This window comes from Myotis lucifugus, unplaced genomic scaffold (assembly GCF_000147115.1).
Source record: "Myotis lucifugus unplaced genomic scaffold, Myoluc2.0 scaffold_373, whole genome shotgun sequence".
NCBI classification, from domain to species: Eukaryota; Metazoa; Chordata; class Mammalia; order Chiroptera; family Vespertilionidae; genus Myotis; species Myotis lucifugus.
The window spans coordinates 361,198-380,689 of record NW_005871421.1 but is presented as its reverse complement, the minus strand read 5'-3'; the positions used below and the strand labels follow the sequence as shown (position 1 = coordinate 380,689).

Here is a 19,492-nt window from a genome sequence, read left to right as displayed (position 1 = left end):
GAGACCTCTCCAGTGAGCATCGGCCCGTAGGTCAGCCCAGCCCTCAGACCCCACCTGTGTCCATGCCCACCTGGAACCAAAGTCTCCATCTTGAGTCTGGTCCCCAAGAGGCAGCAAGTCGTCAGCCCGCACTACCACCTCCTTCTCCTTCTTTCGGATCTTCTTCACCTTCCGCTTGGTCTTTTTAAAGGTCACCTGAGGGGCGGGGAGAAGTGAGACATGAAGGAGGAAGAGGGGAAGCGGGCGGCCACAGCCCACGAGAACGAACACTTCTTATACAGAAACAAGACGTAGGTGCATGCGAGTGTCATCCCACCACTGAGATGAGGAAAACAGAGGCACAGAGGTTAAGTGCCTGCCCAAGGTCACCTCGCAACTAAGGAGAGCTGGGCTTGTGACTCTTGGGATTGTGGCCCCAGAGCCTGCTCTCAGCCACTTGGCCGTGCACTGTACTGAGCCAGCTGTCGACCTGTGTCCATTCAGTCATCACAAGTGCAAAACCCGCACCCAGCTGTAACATGACCACTCGCCAAACCCCTAACCCTGGCAGCAGCCCTGAGGAGTGGCTCCTACCGTCCCATCTCAGGTGCCTCAGACACACAGTCAAGTGGCTCACCCCAGGCACAGGCTGGCTACGTGGCAGAGCCTGAACATGAAGGCAGGTCCACCTGGCCCACAGCCCTGTTCTGTCTACACCCACCACCTCCCTGGCATCTCCCCAGGGCAGCCAATCACTGCTCCTCCACAAGGACCGAGCGCCGCTGGAAGCCTAATCTCCCTCCTCAGCTCACTGCCCCAGTGACAAGTGTGGGCAGTAGCTGAGGGCTCACCATCTCCTCTGGCGTGAGGTACTCGGAGGCGAGCCGCGGCCCGACCATGCTCAGGGACTGAGCTTGCAGCCGCAGCTTGGTGCGGATCTCTTCCAGCTCACGTTCCCGAAGGCCATCGGCAATGCCGCCCTGCTCCAAACGGAAGGAGTGCGGCCGCTCGCCCTCCAGCTCCTCGTCGTACTTGGCCAGGATAGAGCGGGGTTTTTGCTGCAAGGCAAGAGGTACAGGTTGGGACCCAGCCTGGCTCATGAAAAGCCACAGAGCCACCCATTCCTCATGGCCCACTGCCCAGGTTCCCTGCTCCCGCCCCGCGGCCCGCCTGCCTGTGCCAGGTCATCCACACTCTCATCCTCTGCATAGGGCAGGTAGTCGGGCTTTTTCTTCCGCAGCTCCACGTTTTTCTCTGCCCGCTCCTTATCCACCAGGTTCACGTTCACCAGCACGTCTTCCTCCTCCTGCAGCACGCCTGGGGACAGGGCAGAGGCCACTCACACTTGCCCCCAGATCAGCGGTGCCTGTGTCCCCAACCAGAGGACCCAGCTCAACCCACCTTTGTCCTTAAGGGTAAGGATCATAGTCTGCCCTTCTTGGAAGGAGTCAATGGCATGCTCCACAGTGAGGCCCTGCAGGTCCCGGGCACTGTACAGGTCCTAGAAGGGAGGGGCAAGTCCGGCGGAGTCAGGAGCCCTGACCCACCCCACCCGGGGATCCCAGCACCAGGACAGCAGTGCCCCCCCAACCCCACTGCCCCAGAACCTCACCTGCCGCCTCTGCCCGAACTCCTCCTCCACCAGAGTGCTGACACCAAACTCCTGGTCCATCTCCTCCAGCAGCTTGGCCTATAGGACAAGGCGGGGGGGCGGGGGGGGAGTCGGGGCGCCTATGACCTCAGGCCATCCAGTTCACCGGAAGACACACAGGCCTTATCAAGTGGGAGTGCAAAAAGGGCAGGCCGTGCAGGCAAGCCACTGAGAATCAAAACAGACTCCACTGACCGCAAACCTCCTACCTCTCTGAGCCCAGCCTCACCTCCCAGGGGTCAGCCTCCTGCCTCACCAGCTGGTCAGGCCACCAGAGGCCCTGGGCAACCACCCCCAGCTGCCCAGGGCCTCACCCTCTTCTCCGCCAAGTCCTTCTCCTTCTGCAGCTGCCGGCTCCTCTCGATCCAGGCCGCAGTGTCGTCCAGCCAGGGGTCATCCTCCCCCAGAGTCTTTATCTTCCTGAGGGGAAAGGAGGGACCTTTTGGGGGCCCAGCTCCTGCTCCCCCACCCCGACCGCAGAGCTCCTTGGCAGCTCCTCGGGCCCCTGCCTTGCCCGCCCTGGCTGGGACCCCCTCACCCCAGCTTTTGGTTCAGGAGGCGCTTTTCTTTGGCAGCTGCCAGCTTTTCTCGTAGCTCCTCTCGTTGTCGCAAGGCCATGGGGTTGATGACATCGGCTGCCACGGGCTCCTCCTTGGTGCCCGCCTCTGGAAGGGGGGCCCAGACGTGAGGCTATGCCTGCCCATGGCTGGTGGGGAGAGGAGGGAGCCACTCACCCTGCCCCCTTCCAGCTCAGGGGGCCAGAAGGGGCCAGGAGAAGGGGGAAGGACCCTTCACCTCCCTACTGCCACTTTGTCCCCACACTCCCGTGTCACCCCACACAGCATGACGGGACCCTCCGTGCCTTCCCGAGCCCCTCAAATCATGCTTAAAAAGAGCCCAAAACCCCCAATCGGTTTGTAGCAACTGTGCACATCTCTCAGCTCAAATAATGCTCCCTCACGGCCAGAGTGAGGGGGCAACGCCAACTGTTCAAACTTAAATAAGCTGAGCTGCTGTCTGTGGAGCAGCCACTCTCAGTATCACTGTTTCACTAATAAACTCTCTTTCACTTTAAACTAAGGGAGGAAGGGAGGATGGAAAGAGAGAAGGAAGGGAGAGAGGAGGGAGGGAGGGAGGGAGGTATGAAAGCAAGGAGCCCCATGCCTATCAGAAGTACACACCCACAAGACCACTAACTGGTCCCGAACCTGCACCCACAAGACCACTAACTGGTCCCGAACCTGCGCTCCAACCCCATTTCCTCCATCCGAATGCCCTCCTTCACCACCATCCGCAGCCACACACTCACCCTTCTTGACGGCATTGACTTCCAAGGGTTTCAGCCCCAACTTTGCCCGGAGTTTACTGAGAAAGAGATGAACGTATTAGGAGCTGTCCAAAAGATGGGGCACCAAGTGCAGTTCTAGACAGACGGGGTGACCCAAACACAGGGTCTGACCCAGGCAGTCAGGGCAGAGGGAAGGGCACTGGCCTCCAAACCAGGGAGCAGGGCACTGGGCCAGGCCTGCCCTAACCCATGGGATGCCGTCCTTCCTCTTGGGGCTCAGTGGCCTCTTCTATAACTCAAGTGGTTGCTAACTGATTCACGTGGCACCTCCAATTCCAGCCCGAATGCGTGAGTGTCTGAAAGCCCCCCAAAAGCAGCTTCTCCAGACCTACCCGATTCAGAGCAAAAAGGGGGGCACGAAGGAGACAGTACTTACTTGGTCTCCTCGATGCTAAGTGACGAGGCATCTCCTGAGCTGGTTTTGGAACTGGAAGCTGGAACAACAAGAAGCGCAGCTCAGGAGCTGCACACAAAGCCAAGAAGCCATTTCTTCGGCCCCAGCTGCAGGCCAAAGACGAGGCCCTTCACCAGCACCAGGCCTGGCTGAGACCCCGGAGAGCAGCAGCGTTCTCCCACCCCAGTAACTCCTCCTACCCCAGTAACTCCTCCTACCCCAGTAACTCCTCCTACCCCAGTAGCTCCCCCTACCCGTTCCAGCCTCTGAGAAGCCCACCTCTTCTACATGCCTGCCTTTCTTGACCCAAACTGCCCAGCTTTCTGCATCCTCACTTTGCTACCCTTCCCTTTTCCGGATGCTGTGTGTTCTGCCCATGTTGCCCTCTCTGGCCTCACTCTGACATGACAAATGCCACCTCCCTGAAGTCGTTCAATTTTGATCAGAATGAACTGCTCCCCCCAAACTCCATAGCACGGCTGGTCATTTCTGGGCCGGTTACTCCCCAAAGGCAGGGGCCGAGGCGGTGCATGACCGCGTCCTCTGCAACTCATGTAGCCAAGACACGGACTTAGTGGTGCCTGCCCTGTGCGGGATGTTGGGAACACAGACATAAAGATGCATTTCAGAGGAAAACCAAGATGGCGGCATAGGTAAACACCAGAGATTGCTGCTTAGCACAACCACTTCAAGAATACAACTAGGAAAAAAAAAAAAAGAATACAACTAAAAGACGGAATGGACATCATCCAGAACCACAGGAAGGCTGGCTGAGTGGAAATTCTACAACTAGAAGGAAAGAGAAAAGCACACTGAGACTCAGAGGAGCTTCGGTATGGAAGTAAAGTACAGAGGTACGGAGGCGCACGCGGAGAGGGCTGGCGGCTGAGGACACGGTTGTCTTTTTCAATCGGGAGGGAGTCTCAAGCTCTGAGCTCCAGTTCCGGGAGAGTCTCTGGGGACCCAGACTCATATGGGAGAAATTGGACTGTCTGGCATAGGTCAGAACTCGAGGGCAGCTTTCTCTTGGAGGTGCTTGCAGCGATTGCCGGGACACTGAGAAGCGGGGCCTCTGAGGGCAGCCATAGCTGCTTGCTCCGCCCTGTTGATCCCCTGGGACCCCTCTCTGCCCAAGCCATGCAGGGAGGCTTTTGCATATGAAAGGCCTGGCCCTTTGTAATCTGAAAATTACCTAACAAATTGCAGCTGGCCCAAGGCCCCAGGGCAACTCGCATTGCTTCACAGCTGGCTCCTGCTGGGTAGCCTCAGGCAGAGGCTAGATTAGCACCTCCTTAGATCCAAGAGCCAGTGTGCCCGGTGGTCAGAGTGGGACCATCCAGATTACAGCTCCTCGGATCCATAAAGGACACACTCAGGGGGCAGACTCAGTGAGCACCAAAGCCCCACTGAAGCAAGTCTTGCCCCGGAAGGGTATCTCCAGCACAGAAGTTCTCCCACTGCAGACACAGCTGATTCTCACAGCCAATTGGCCTGGAGGTCAATTCCTCCCAGTGATACCAACAACAATGAAGGCTTAACTACAACAAGACTGTGCACAAAGACCACAAGGGGGTGCACCAAGAGTGTCCACCTCAGGTAATTGGGGAGGCTGAGCCGCTGGGCCCTATAGGACACCTAGCACAGAAAGCCACTCTATCAACACAGGGAAGCACCCAAATTCAGAGACAAAGAAACAGGACACAAATGACAGAAATGGAGGAAAGCAAACTACTGGATATAGAGTTCAAAACCACACTTTTAAGGTTTTTCAAGAACTTTCTAGAAACCGCTGATAAATTTAGTAAGACCCTCGAAAAGACTGGTGAGACCGCCGATAAATGTAGTGAGACCCTCAAGAAATCTAGTGAGACCCTGGAGGTTATGAAAAAGGACCAACTAGAAATTAAGCATACACGGACTGAAATAAAGGATATTATGCAGAGTTCCAACAGCAGACTAGAGGATCGCAAGAATCAAGTCAAAGATTTGAAATACGAAGAAGCAAAAAACACCCAACCTGAAAAGCAAAATGAAAAAAGAATCCGAAAATATGAAGATAGTGTAAGGAGCCTCTGGGACAGCTTCAAGCGTACCAACATCCGAATTATAGGGGTGCCAGAAGATGAGAGAGAGAGCAAGATATTGAAAACCTATTTGAAGAAATAATGACAGAAAACTTCCCCCACCTGGTGAAAGAAATAGACTTACAAGTCCAGGAAGCACAGAGAACCCCAAACAAAAGGAATCCAAAGAGGACCACACCAAGACACATCATAATTAAAATGCCAAGAGCAAAAGACAAAGAGAGAATCTTAAAAGCAGCAAGAGAAAGAAAGTCAGTTACCTACAAGGGAGTACCCATACGACTGTCAGCTGATTTCTCAACAGAAACTTTGCAGGTCAGAAGGGAGTGGCAAGAAATATTCGAAGTGATGAATAGCAAGAACCTACAACCAAGATTACTTTACCCAGCAAAGCTATCATTCAGAATTGAAGGTCAGATAAAGAGCTTCACAGATAAGAAAAAGCTAAAGGAGTTCATCACCACCAAACCAGTATTATATGAAATGCTGAAGGGTATTCTTTAAGAAGAGGAAGAAGAAGAAAAAGGTAAAGATACAAATTATGAACAACAAATACACATCTATCAACAAGTGAATTTAAAAATCAAGTGAATAAATAATCTGATGAACAGAATAAACTGGTGATTATAATAGAATCAGGGGCATAGAAAGGGAGTGGACTGATTATTCTTGGGGGGGAAAGGGGTGGGGAGGATGCAGGAAGAGACTGGAGAAAAATTGTGCACCTATGGATGAGGACATTGGGGGGGTGAGGGGAGGGTGGGGTGGGAACTGGGTGGAGGGGAGCTATGGGGGGAAAAAAGAGGAACAACTGTAATAATCTGAACAATAAATGCCGTAGACCAAAAAAAGATGCATTTCAAACTCCCTCTGCCCACCTCACAGACAGCAAATAACTTCACTAATCACACAAACAGAAGCCAGGGCCCCCAACCAGCTGCCACCACATGCTCATCCCTCCTGCGTTCCCACCCCACAACCCACCTCCGCTTACCCCAGCTGGACCCTGGACGTCCACCACTCCAGACTCTCTTCAAGGTCACCAGCCCCCTTCTTTCTAAACCCAGTGGATTCTTTCCCGGTTTTGCTTGATCTCCTGTGCTGCCTGACACTTGGCCATTCCTTCTCCTGATACACTTTCCACACAGATCCCATGACACAAAGTTCCATGGTTTTCCTTTTGGGCTGTTCTGCCTCGTTTTCTGTAGTGTCCTGCTCCGTCCACTACTAAAATATGAGGATCGCTCAGCCTCCACTCCTGGCCCCGGAGTCTCACTCCCCTCTCTCAGGGGACTTCATTTGCCACCTCACCGCTCATCTCTCCCAAACGGCTCCACCCAGCCCAAAGCCTGGATGTCTCCACAGGTGTCTCCCATTCACATCAAACGCAACACTCTCCGAAACGGAGCTCATTATCTTGCCCCCAAAGTCTGCTGCCCTCCCACTCCTCAGCTGCAGTGGATGACACCACCGCCCACCGCCACGCATCCCCAATTCCTTCTGTTCCTCCCTCCTCACTGAAGTGTCAGTCTGTCCGAGTCTCTGCGCCCACTGCTGCTGCCCGGGTGCAGGCCACACCTGGCCCGGCCCGACTACCGCCGACCCAGCTCAGTGCGTGATCACCGCAAAATACGAATATGATCCACTCGCTCCCCAAATCAGAGCATGGCTCTCTACCACCCTCAGGGCAAAGTTCCAATTTCCTAACGGGGCCGGGGCCCTTCGGTTTGAAGCCCTACTAGCCTCTACCTCTGCTGTGAGCCCCGCCCGATTCGCCTGCCCAATGCCAGGTTTTCTCTTGCCTCTGTACACGCGGGTATCACGTCATTCATTCACTCTTTCATTCATTCATCATTCATCCACTCATTCACTCGTTCAATTTACTGAAGGCCTGTGATGCGCCACTGAAAACAAAGCTCCTGCCCTCAGAGTTGAGTAGCGGGAGACAGCCGTTAACCCCAAACGCCCTGAAGACCTTTCAGTCAGTGCTGACAAGGCCTGCGGACGCCCCCGCCCGGAGTGCTGGGCGCTCAGTGCCTTCAAACCCGGGCCCGGCCGCCCCCGGCGCAGGCCCCGCCCTCACCGGCCTCGTAGCCATCGTCCCGCTTCTCCCGCTTCACGCGCCGCTCGGAGGGCTCGGCCTGGCTGCGCTCCCGCCCGTGCGCACCGCTGCGGGCCTCGGTCTCGGACCCGCGCCGCCCGCCCCCGCGCTCGGCCCCCCGTTCCCGGCTCCGCTTCCGTCGTTCGCCGCCGCTGCCGCCGCTGCCGCCGCTCCGGTGCTTGTGTTTTTTGTGCTCTCGGTGTCGCGGCGGCTGCTCGTTGGCGCCCCCGGTGCCGGCCGCCGCCGTGGTCCCGGCCGCCTCCTTCTCCCCGCGGTGCTTCTTTGACGACCCCATGGCGGCACGTCAGCCCCGAGCCCGGCCGCCACCGAGCCCCGAGCAGGCAAAATGGGAAAACTTCCGGGTCGCCCAGCGGCCGCTGTCGTGTTGCCGGAAAGCAAGAGCGGCTGCTTCCGTAGCTCGCTGCGGAGCCGGCCCCAGAGGCTCATGGGAAAGCCGGGGTCGGAGCCCGAGCGCGCAGTCGCAGCTGCCTCGGCGGGTAGAGGTCTTGGAGCGGATGGCCCCACTGCGCGTGGGCTCCTTCAGGTGCGCGGACCTGGGATGTGGTCTTGAGATTCTGGGGTCCCACAACTATGGGGACCTAGAGGGCATCCCCATGGCCGGCGCCTCCCCGGCCTCCCTCCGCTTGCACACCCCCAGCCACGGACGCTCTCCCTCGCACAGACTTTCCCTGGACAGCTCCCGCTGCTCAATGAGACGTCCTGCTAATGGACTCCCTGGGACGTCACTCCTTCGGGTGCTGGACGACCCAGTGAAACGGAATTTTTGGACTGGAACCCGGAGTCTTTGCCTGCTGGAGTCGAAGAATGAATCCACGGACAGAGAGTAGTGTAGCAAAAGTGGAGATTTATTGAAGAACTAGAGGCCCGGTGCACGAATTTGTGCACAGATGGGGTCCCTCGGCCTGGCTGGTGATGGGCCGATTGGGGGTCTGGCCAGCCTGGGGTAGAGACTGTGGGAGGTTGGCCGGCCAGCCACTGGAGGTTGGCTGTGGGAGTGCACTGACCACCAGGGGGCAGCTCCTGTGTTGTCTGCCCCCTGGTGGTCAGTGTACATCATAGCAACTGGTCGACCAGTCATTCGGTCGTTAGGTCGCTTAGGCTTTTATATATATAGGTAAGTACAGACTCCCATGTGGGGAGAGGGAAAGAGTCCCACAGAATTGACTCCCAATGGGGAGGGAGAAAGGGTCCCGATGGGTTCTTTTTCCCTATGGCTTATAAAGGCTGCAGATCCTGGTGCCTTGACATCCCCTCTGATTGGTCACTATTCCCTTACCGTGGTCAGCAAACTGCAGCTCTCGAGCCACATGCGGCTCTTTGGCCCCTTGAGTGTGGCTCTTCCTAAGCCTTAGGAGTACCCTAATTAAGTTAATAACAATGTGCCTACCTATATAGTTTAAGTTTAAAAAATTTGGCTCTCAAAGAAATTTCAATCATTGTACTGTTGATATTTGGCTATGTTGAGTAATAAGTTTGCCGACCACTGCCTTAGACTGGTTACTATAGTAACTCCTGGGCTCAAAGGTCCAACCTCACATGGGACACATGAGGTTCTCCCCCCTCCTTCCTTATTGTTTTCCTATTCCCTTTGGGCTTTCTTCTTCTCCTGGATGAAGGGCTTCCTTCTCTTTATTTTGTAAATATAGGCCTTTTGCTGTTCCCAGCTCCCTCATTCTATGGAAATGTACCTGTTGCAGCTTTTCAGCTTCCCTATTCTATGGAAATACACCTTCTGCAGCTTTGCAGCCCTGTGCTCCCTTCCATGGTACCCTTAATTTCTAAAATTTCCTAAACCTGTCTTATTTTACCCCTAAAAAACTGTTTCACCAGCATGCTGTCCTTGAGACCCCAAGTTCCACAGCCCAGCCTCCGAGTCCCTCCAACCAGTACTGTCAGCACATGCTGCCTTCCCACGTTCTCTGGGTTGGGTTTTCAACCTGTGAACTGCTAAGGAGCTGCCGAGGAGCTGTGTGTCTGTGAACCCCCTGAAATTGGGTGTAAAATTCGGGACAATTGTGTGTGTGAGCTTTTTTTTTTCCTTGAGGAGAGGGGCTATAACTTGAAGTTACTTAAAAGCCCAGTTCACACAATCCCTCCAGACCCTCACCCCAGTTGCTCCATCTGGTGGCCCCTATGTGGTCCATCTGCTATGGTGTGATGTGCGTGCCCTTTAAAGGTCCGCCCTACTCCCCCAGGGGACTGGGATTTCTCAAAGGTAGAGGCCATCCTGTCCTATTCATTCTTGAATTTCTAGGACCCAGCATACATGCTGGAAACTAGGAGTGGGGGTCACAGCTGTTGCTCTGTGAGATGCCCCACTCCTCCGGAGCACACACAAGGCTGTGTGGCTGGGTGCTGGTGGCTGGGACAGTCAGGGGGAGGGGCGGTGGCGCGTGGTTGGGCCGACAAGCTAAACCTGCTACCTGTCCACCTGCCATCTCCTACTCCCAACTGCAGTCTCTTCCTTCCACCACCAGAAATCCCACACTGGCCTGGCCAGTGTGGCTCAGTGGTTGAGTGTCAACCCATGCACCAAGAGGTCGTTGATTTGATTCCTGGTATTCCTGGTCAGGGCACATGCCTGGGTTGTGGACACGGTCCCCAGTTGGGGGCAGGCGTGCAGGAGGCAGCCTATCGATGTTACTCTCACATCGATGTTCTGTCCCTCCCTTCTTCCTCTCCCTCCCTCTCTAAAAATCAATAGAAACATTTTTTTTAAGAAAAAGGAAATCCCACAGTGTATTTTCCATAAAGCCTTTAATTTTTATCTAAGGGACTGGATCCCCAGTCCAGGCTTGGGTCAAGCGCCTCACAGGCTGGCTGCCAGTGGTTCCTGTCTCGGGGGGGCTCTGAGAAGAGTGCTCCATTCTCTCCCCTATTGGTCGTTGGCTCCTTAAAGACAAAGACAAAGATAGAGGCCACTAGACCCTGTAGCCCCCCAACCCTACACCCGAGGCCACCTTGGGCTGTAGGAAGGGAAAGGCCATTGTCACTGATGATACGGGTTCAAATCTGGCTCCTATGCTGTGTGACCCTGAGGAAGGACTTTCTTTGAGCCTCCGCTCCCTTCTGTGAACTAGGTCTGTAAGTCCTGCTCTGCTCAGGTTGCTCTAAGGCAGCGGTTCTCAACCCGTGGGTCGCGACCCCTTTGGCGGTCGAACGACCCTTTCACAGGGGTCACCTAAGACCATCCTGCATATCAGATATTTACATTACAATTCATAACAGTAGCAACATTACAGTTATGAAGTAGCAACGAAAATAATTTTATGGTTGGGTCACAATGTGAGGAACTGTATTTAAAGGGCCAGAAGGTTGAGAACCACTGCTCTAAGGGTTAAGGGACTACACGTGGGAAGCCTGGCCGGGCACCAGCCCACAATGGAGGCCTGGCGTGTGCCTTCAGGTGGGCGCAGATTCCCAGACGGGCTCTGCTGCTTATTCACTCCTGTGTCCCTGGGGAAGACCCTGCCCTCAGGCTTTAGTTTCCTGTTGAGAAGTGGGGGGATAACCCTGGCCTCACCTTCCTCGGGGGCATGGGGGACAGAGCCTGGACGTACCTGCTGACTGCGAGGGTCCCAGGTCATGGAGGGCGGGCAGGGCAGGACTGAAGCTTAGATTCAGGGCGGGTCACTGTGGCTGCCCACAGAGTTCCCGCAACCTCTCCCAGACCTCCAGCACAAGGTGAAGGGGGCTGAGGAGACCCTGCGGGGCCCAGCGTGCTGGTATGCACCCCGTCCTCACATCTGGGCAGGGCCAGTTTCGTGGCCAGCTAGATGGCCTCACCTGGGTCTCCTGGAAGTGCCCTTGGCATCCCCCTTCCTAGCCTCAGCCAGCAGCTGTTCCTCATCCAGCCCCAGTGCCGACAGCACCTGGGAGAAGCGCCGGGTCGCCGTGAGCCGGGCATTGGTCTGCGGAGAGAGAGGGAGTCCACTGTGCACCAGGGCCCCGAGAACAAGTGGGGCTCTGATTTCTGAGGGGGTCCCAGGGCTTCCAGATGGGCAGCAGCCTGGGGTGCCATCTAAGGGGCCCACCCCCACCTCGCCTCCCTACCCACTCAGCCGGTGGAAAGGCGTGTTCTCGGGGAGGCCGCCTGCTTGCCCGGGCGCTAGCTCTCACCTGCATGGCCTGCTGGAACAGGAAGGGCCGGGCCTGCACCCTGTGCTGGATGCCCTGCAGCTCGGCCTGGTACTCGGCAAAGCGCTGCCGCTCCTGGCGCCTGTGGGGAGACGGGCCTGTGGGCAGCTAACCATGGACACAGCCCATCCCCACTTGTGAGCTGCTCGTCTTCACTAAGGACTGTGTGCCCTTCCCTTTACAGAGCCATTCCACTCCCCTCCTCGCCCTGGCTTCCTCCCGAGGTCAGTGGGGTAGGAATTAGTATTTGTCCCATTTTACCCAGGACTCGCCTGAGGCTCAGGAGGGTTGAGGGACTTGTCCAAGGCTGCACAGCTGGGACATGAGACACTGTGTCTCCAGGCTGTGCAGCCAGGGCTCGCTAGTGCTCCCAGCTACTCCCAAGGGAGAGGGGCCAGTGGTGGCTTCTGAGCAACTGGGTGGCTGCTCGCACAGCCTGTCCCTGCCCTGAGTCCACAGGCTGCACTTCTCACACCGCCCCGTGAGGAGGAAGCTGTGGCTGTGGGCGTGGTGCTGGGCTCTGGGCTCCTTTCTCTGCTATAGCAGCGGTGGGACCAGCTTGCCAGCATCTGCTGTGGTTCTTATAAGCAGACAGCTTAGAAAACGGGACGGAGTAACTAACAACGATGTTGCAAATAAAGCACATTCCAGAAAAATCAAGGTTCCACTGGAGAAGCACAAATCCGGGTACAAAACCCAGTTTGTGCACTCGTGAGAAATGTGTCTGCTCAACTAGCCAGCCTCCCGGCAGCAGGAGGGGTCCTCTGGCCGCCGCGCACACAGGTCCCGGCATCCTTCTGTGGGGCACCTGAGAGAGGCAGGGGATGTGGTGGCAGCACCCAGACAGTACGGAGGGAGAAGACTCCAGCCCATGCTGGGCCCTCCGGCACGTCTGCTGGGCCTGGACCCTTGTCTGTGAGCCAGGGAGAGAATCTTCCATTCAAGAAAAAGAGATGGACTTGAAAACCCATGGCAGGGACAGCAGTTACTGCAAAAAGGAGTCGTCGCCATTCAAGGGGGATTTACAGCCGTTGCAAGGGGCTGGGGCAGGGACAGGAGCTGGCCTTCAGTCTCCGCCTTGCCCGCGATGCCATGTACATTTTCCTGCTTGGCTCTCTAAGCTATTTCCCCCCTCCCGAGTGAAAAGGAAGCGTGTCAGTGGATGTCAGTTGTGTCCATCATCACTGGATGCAAGGAAGGCACATCACCTCCCCACCACAGGGCAACCGTTTGTGCCCGCCTCCTGAGCAGGGCAGTCTCCCGTGCAGCTCAGAGGAAAGTTCAGAGGCTGTGAGCTGCGAGACCTCACGGAAACACTACTCCCAAGTAGGAAATGAAGGCTGCGTGTTTGAAATACTCCTCTCACTGACATCTGCCCCTTGGGGTTTGAAAACTTATGCTTCCTGCCGTGGAAAAAAAAACAACAATGAACTTAAGGTCTGGCAAGAAGACATCTCCCAGGATGAAAGGAGACGAGGCATGGAAAGGGCTGCCCTGTGCCAGCTGCACCCAGTGGGCACGCAATGGCAATGGCATCTGTGAGCAGTGTCACCTGTCACTAGGTTAGGCTTTGGGGGATGATGCTGGGTACCGAGCCTCCCAGGCAGTATCGCAGGGTGGCTAACTGGCTGCCTGGATTGGAATCCCAGCTTCGCAGCTCAGAAAATGATGTGAGCTCTCTGAGCCTCAGCTTCCTCATATGTAAAATCATGGGAATGGTGATAATACCTACCTCATGGGCCTATTATGAGTCTAACAGTGATTTTCCTTTAAGTATGCATTTGTGGGTTGGTTTTTCTTATTATTATATTTTTATTGATTTCAGAGAGGAAGGGAGAGGGAGAGATAGATAGAAACATCAATGATGAGAGAAAAATCATTGACTGACTGCCTCTTGCACGCCCCCTACTGGGAATGGAGCCCAAAACCCAGGCATGTGCCCTGACCAGGAATCAAACCATGACCTCCTGGTTCATAGGTTGATGCTTAACCACTGAGCCATGCTAGCCAGGCTGTGGATTGGTTTTTTAAATGGTCAGAATATAGGAAGAGAATCAACTCACTGGCCCACGAGCAATGGCTGTCTCTGGGAGTGGGGGGTGGGGGGGGAGGCATAAGTGCTGTTCACATTCTACATCAGCTATTTTGGTAACATCTGAATTTTTATAGTAAGCATGCCTGGCTTGTGAAATTGGAAAAACAAGATTTGAAAGTGTGATGAAGCACGTGGAATATTTAACCTGAGCATTTGACAGCTTCAGAGATTGTTATTTATTGGATGACCTTGGCCCAGCCCTTCCTCCTGAGCCTCATGGTCTTTATCTATACGGCACACAAAGCGGCCTGCCGGCTGGAGGATGGCAGTGCAGGCTCAGCCAGGAGGAGAGGTGAGGGCTGGGTCTGCTGGGTCCTTCTGTCTGACCCAGCACTGCCTCTGCCCTGTCCCCACCAGGCCCTCCACAGCCCAGCTTCCTACCTCAGCTCCTCCAGCTTGCGTTGGGCAGCCCCCAGCCCTTGACTCCTGGGTGCATAGGTTGCCAGGCAGCGGGCCACCTGCTGCTGTACCTGCTGCTCCCGGGTCTTCCGCTGCTCAGCCTGCTGCTGCTCCTCCTGCTGCCGCCGCTCCCAGGCCTGCAGCATGCTTCTTAGTGGGGGAGAGGGAGGAAGAGGATGGGAGGAGTCTGTGGGGAACAGGAGGCTCATAGAGGGTCAGGGGCCAGGAAGGGGAAGATAGGGCTAAGTGAACGCATTTTGACTTGAAGGACAGGCAGGTGGATGAATGGAGAGAAAAAAGAAACAAAATGGTGATGTGATAATGGATGTATGGAGGGATAGATGAATGGTGTGGATGGTTGAATAGACAGTACCTAGATCGACCTGGAACATTCTTCCCCCAGGTCTCACGGCCATCTCATCAGTCAGGTATTTGCTCAGATATCAGGGAAAAAAAGACTCCCTGACCACCTCACCTACCTCTCAGATATTTTCCAGTTCTAGCTATACACCTTGTTTTTTTTATTTTTTAAAGATTTTAAAAATTGATTTTTAGAGAGAGAGGGAGAGAAACATGAACGGGAGAGCAACATCAACCAGCTGCCTCCTGCATGCCCCCTACTGGGATTCGAGCCTGCAACCTGGGCATGTGCCCTGACAGGCAACCTTTCAGTGCATAGGACGATGCCCAACCAACCAAGCCACACTGGTCAGGGTCACCTTGTTCATTTCTTTATTAATTATCCTCTTCCCAAGTAGAATGTAAGCCTCATGAGTGCAGTTTCTTGTCTATTTTGATACATTCATCAACAAGGTATCCCTGGCAGCTAGAATAGTGCCTAACATGGACAAAAACTCAATAGTAGTGAATCAATACATAATTGAATCATGGACAGATAGACAAAGGGGGAGATGCAGTTACTCAATTAGCACATATTTATTGAGCACCGATATGTGCGGGTCCTGTGTAGGGAACCGGAGAGGCCGTGATCAATAAGATCTGGCACCTGCCCTCAGTCTGTGCGCAGGGACAGACACGGCAGTGTGGTGTGGCAAAAGCTATGATGGCGGCGAGCACAGAGCAGAACTTCCTGAGGTGGCCCTTGACTTGAGAGTTGAAAGATGCCTCTGAGTTAGCTGGACGGCTGAGGAAGGAGGGGGAGCATGAGCGTTCCGGCCACTCTGACCAGCTGGCGTGGGAGACAGGAGCCTCCTTAGCAAGGAACCTGGGCTTGGTCCCAAGGGCACAGGGAGGCGTGGAAGGACCTCGAGCAGGAGGTGACAGGGTAAGAACTGAGGGGTACTCTCAGAATGCTGAAAGGATTCTCACCTACCGCTTCGAGCTGGTCACTAAGACCCACTGAGCCAGCCTCCAAATGGACCCCTGCTCTCCATTCCCATGGCCACCTGGTTCAGGCCCTTACCATCCCTCACCTAGACGATGCCAACAGCCCTCCATCCCCACCCAGTCTTCCCATCTCCTCCCATTATCTCTTCTTCAGCCCCAAGTACAGCAGTTGTCTAACTCTACTGCCGTTATTGTTGCTTTGCCCATCTGTCTCCTTTTCCAGCAGACCTTGAGCTTCTTAGGTTAGAACCAAGTTTTTTTATCTTTTTTTTTTAAATATATTTTATTGATTTTTTACAGAGAGGAGGGGAGAGGGATAGAGAGTTAGAAACATCAATGAGAGAGAAACATTGATCAGCTGCCTCCTGCACACCCACTCCTGGGGATGTGCCTGCAACCAAGGTACATGCCCTTCAGTCCACAGGCCGACGCTCTATCCGCTGAGCCAAACCAGTTAGGGCAAGTTTTTTTATCTTTATATCCTAAGGACACATGAGTATATACTCAATATGTGTTGCATTAATCACTCAGTTTATAAATTATTGATGGCCCACCCAGTGTGGCTCAGTGGTTGAGCATTGACCTATGAACCAGGAAGGTCACAGTTTGATTCCTTGTCAGGGCGCAAGCCCAGGTTGCAGGCTCAATCCCCAATGTGGGGCATGCAGGAGGCAGCTGATCAGTGATTCTCTCTCATCATTGATGTTTCTATCTCTCTCTCCCTCTCCCTTCCTCTCTGAAATCAAAATTATATATTTTTTTAAAGAGTAAAAATATTTTTAAAATAAAAATAAATTAATTAATTGATTATTGATGGATAGAAGATTGGAAGTGAATGAAAAGTTGGTTGTGTCAATAGACCATTGGCCAAGCCAGTGGTTCTCAATCTTCTGGCCCTTTAAATACAGTTCCTCATGTTGTGACCCAACCATAAAATTATTTTCGTTGCTACTTCATAATTGTAATGTTGCTACTGTTATGAATCGTAAGGTAAATATCTGATATGCAGGATGGTCTTAGGCGACCCCTGTGAAAGGGTCGTTCGACCGCCAAAGGGGTCGTGACCCACAGGTTGAGAACCGCTGGGCCAAGCAGACAGAGATGGATGGATTGATGGATCAATAGATGATTGGATAAATGGAGGAATGAATGAGAGGATGAATGGTTAAGTATCTCTTGGAGAATGGGCTCTTTTTCTACTCCCTGCCCTCGGCCCCCACACTCCTCCCACCTTACCTGGTGGCCTCCTGCCGTTTGTGGACGGTACGGGTGGGGAAGTTGGCAAACGGTGTCTCATCTTCTCCCAAGGCCTGGGCCTTCCCACTCCTGTTGCAGTTTTGGATAGCAATCCGCCAAGCCTTCCAGGGATGCTTTTTGAGGCCTATCCCAGTGGGAGAAGTTACCTCTCCTGGCCCAATGGGCAATCCCACCTAGCACCTGGGGCACAGGCCAGCCCTGTCGGAACTCCTGGCCCAGGCCGCCGGCTCCCCACCTCTCTCCCCCTGTGCAACTTCCTCGGGAACCCAGGTGTTGAGCCCCACACTCACCACGGTCCAAGTTTTGCTCTATCTGCTTCTTCATCTTCTCCAGGTCCCACATCCCTTCCAGCTCCGTGGCCCTTGCCTTCCTCCTCTGTGGTCCTTGGGGGTCATTGGAACTGGGATGGCTCCCTTGGCCCTGCAGTTCACTCTCCTCGGAGGCCTCTGCGCAGGAATTCCACCCCTTTCTCCGAGAACCTGCCCTCCGTCTGCGGGGGGCCTTGTGCCCCTCCTCCTCCTCCTCCTCAGCCTCCTCTGCAAACCATTCTTCCTCCAAAATCGACCTCCTCCTGGGAGACTGGGGCAGTTCCCCAGAGCTCAGACCCCTCTCAGCCTCCTCAGCAGCCTCCTCAGACTCCGATCCTGATCCTGACTTCTTGCAGGGTGTCTGGAGGCCACACTCACTGGGCAGCTCCAGCTCTCGGCCCTCCCCTTGGCCAGAAGGGATGGAGACGTCCCAGGCCTCGAGCTGCTGTCTCCTCTCCAGGTGTTGCACCTTCATCTTCCAGCATAAGTCATGGGCCTCTAGACAGCTGTCAGTGCCCTTACGGCTGAACTTGTGCTGGGGGGCCGCTGGGGCGGAGAGGGAGCCAGGCCGAAGTGGAGCCTGGCCATCTGTGGTGTAGCTCTCCCAGGCCCATTGGAAAGGGAAGGAGGGTTTCCGAGGAGAAGAGAGAACAACACTGAGGAGGGAGAGGGCAGGGGGCAGAGGTCAGGGTCAGGACACTGACCCCCAACGGGGCCTGACACCCAGCACCCCTCCCGGCCCTTCCCACAGCTGCTTACTCCTCAGCCTCAGCAGAGCCATGCCCTTTCTTGTTCCAGCTTCGGGGCCTCCGGTTCTTCTTTGCCGTCTGCCCTCCGCTCTGAGCTCTCTGCCGCTGACTCCGAATCACACTATTACCGCTCCCAAGCCTCCCCTGGGCGAAGACAGGAGAGAAGGCCCAGGTCCTAGACCACATCACACCTCCACCAGGGGGCCCTCCACTTCTCTGCACTTTGGCTGGCCCCTAAAACTGACTGACAGCGACCTCAATTCATAATATTAAAATAGCAACAACTCAGGAGAGGCTCGGACTTTAACCTTCCCAAGCATCCTGTGAGGTAGGTCCTCACTATTACACCCATCATGCAGATGAGAACACTGAAGGTCCGAGAGGTAAAATCATTTGACTAAGGTCACACGGCCAGTCAATGGAGCCAGGACCTGAACATGTTGAGTCTGTCCCCAGAGCGTAGTTTGTCACCATTGCACTATGCTGCCTCGGGGTCCTGGACCGCTCTTCTGGCTGCCCCATAGGGCCCTGGACTTGCCAAGCCAAGATGGAAGAAACTCATTATCTCTCCCAAAGTCCTGCTCCTCCCACAGTGTTCCCTAAATCGCTCCATTGGGAGCCTGGGAGCCTGGGAGTCATCTCCTGGCATCCTCCTCGTCTTCACCCCCATCCTTATAAGCCTCCCCATAGCCCCTTCCTCCCTCGAGCCTCCCTGACTCTCACCTAGGCCTCAGCTCAGTCCCATGGCTTCTCAAGGGCCTCCCTCAACCCTGGCCTCCCCTGGCCCCGATAGCCAGGCTGCCCCTGGGCAGTTGGAAGTCCCCCATGGGGCCTCCCTCACCTGCTCAGCCTGGTCGATGCCTGACAGAAGCTCCAGCAGCCCTGTGCCCATCCCTGGAGCCTGGAGCCTGTGGTCCTGCCCTGCTCTCCTGGTCCTGACCAACTGTTGGTGGGTGTTTAGCATATTGGTGTCCTGCCCCACCCCCACCCCCATCTGCCAGCCTTGGAACTGTCCTCTCCACCATCTCTATGGCAACCAGTCCTCAGCCAGTCTCCAGGAAGGGTCAGCCCGTATGTGAGGCTAACTCCCTACTAGAGGGAAGAGCTCAGCAGGATGCTGAGGAATAGTCCAAGCCTAGGAGCCCAGAAACCCCGGGCCAGTCCTGCCTCTGCTCCTGCCTCTACAGGCCTCCCGGGGACCTGGTGTGAGCCCCCTGCCTTTGCTTGGCCTGTGTTTCCCCATCTATCTGTACACTGGGCCTCAGCACTCAGCCGTCTGGAAGGGCCCTCGCACTCTGTGAAGACGGCCAGGGGACACCAGAGGCGGGCCCTCTCCCTCTGCCTGCCTCCGGGGCTGCTCCCCAGCCCTGGCTGAGGCCCTGTGGGAGCCAAACTGAATTCTCACAAGGTCTTGTCCAACCACTTGCCCTCCCAGGCCCTGACAGGGCGGGAAAGGCCAGGAAGCTGAATGCCGAGTCCGGGAGCGAGACAGCAGGCACACCGGAGCCCAGAGAAAGCTCTGCGGGCGTTAGACCATTTCAATCCTGCCTCAAGCTTCCAAGCAGCACCGAAAAGCCTTGACATGGTAAATCCCCGTAGGACACCTGGCGGCGCGCTGCCAC

At 55.2% G+C, this 19,492-nt stretch overlaps 2 protein-coding genes across 5 annotated transcripts in view; both read right to left on the bottom strand.

Moving 5' to 3' along the window:
• The window catches only part of SART1 (SART1, U4/U6.U5 tri-snRNP-associated protein 1), a 13,647-nt gene extending 5,737 nt beyond the window's left edge, over positions 1 to 7,910 (bottom strand). Inside the window, exons 1-10 of the mRNA XM_006101582.3 lie at positions 7,540 to 7,910; positions 3,355 to 3,412; positions 2,940 to 2,995; positions 2,169 to 2,295; positions 1,945 to 2,050; positions 1,592 to 1,669; positions 1,381 to 1,480; positions 1,154 to 1,296; positions 831 to 1,037; positions 43 to 195 (exon numbers count right to left, since the gene is read on the bottom strand). Of these exons, the coding sequence (XP_006101644.1) occupies positions 43 to 195; positions 831 to 1,037; positions 1,154 to 1,296; positions 1,381 to 1,480; positions 1,592 to 1,669; positions 1,945 to 2,050; positions 2,169 to 2,295; positions 2,940 to 2,995; positions 3,355 to 3,412; positions 7,540 to 7,852 (1,341 nt within the window). The 5' untranslated portion in view covers positions 7,853 to 7,910. The remainder of the gene's footprint in view (positions 1 to 42; positions 196 to 830; positions 1,038 to 1,153; positions 1,297 to 1,380; positions 1,481 to 1,591; positions 1,670 to 1,944; positions 2,051 to 2,168; positions 2,296 to 2,939; positions 2,996 to 3,354; positions 3,413 to 7,539) is intronic.
• A 2,408-nt stretch (positions 7,911 to 10,318) lies between these two features.
• On the bottom strand, positions 10,319 to 19,026 carry TSGA10IP (testis specific 10 interacting protein). Of its 4 annotated transcripts, XM_006101581.3 has the most exons (8): positions 18,712 to 19,026; positions 17,881 to 18,014; positions 17,104 to 17,777; positions 16,793 to 16,937; positions 14,192 to 14,359; positions 11,698 to 11,797; positions 11,365 to 11,489; positions 10,319 to 10,470 (listed from the first exon to the last, which is right to left on the bottom strand). In XM_006101581.3, the coding sequence occupies exons 1-8, from the start codon at positions 18,862 to 18,864 to the stop codon at positions 10,347 to 10,349; spliced, it is 1,623 nt and encodes a 540-aa protein (XP_006101643.2). In that variant the 5' UTR covers positions 18,865 to 19,026; the 3' UTR covers positions 10,319 to 10,346. The 4 variants fall into 4 exon arrangements, with proteins under 4 accessions (XP_006101643.2, XP_023620868.1, XP_023620866.1 ...); XM_023765100.1 differs by having other exon boundaries at positions 11,698 to 11,823; positions 17,881 to 19,026; XM_023765098.1 differs by having other exon boundaries at positions 17,881 to 19,026.
• Between the last annotated feature and the right edge of the window lie 466 nt (positions 19,027 to 19,492).

Coding starts and splice junctions, on each gene's coding strand:
- TSGA10IP (XM_006101581.3), bottom strand. CDS start 18,864: ATGGGGGTGGGGGTGGGGCAGGACACCAATATGCTAAACACCCACCAA. Junction 14,360..16,792: donor AAACGGCAGGAGGCCACCAG/GTAAGGTGGGAG, acceptor TCCCCCACTAAG/AAGCATGCTGCAGGCCTGGG. Junction 11,490..11,697: donor TGTTCCAGCAGGCCATGCAG/GTGAGAGCTAGC, acceptor CTCTCTCCGCAG/ACCAATGCCCGGCTCACGGC.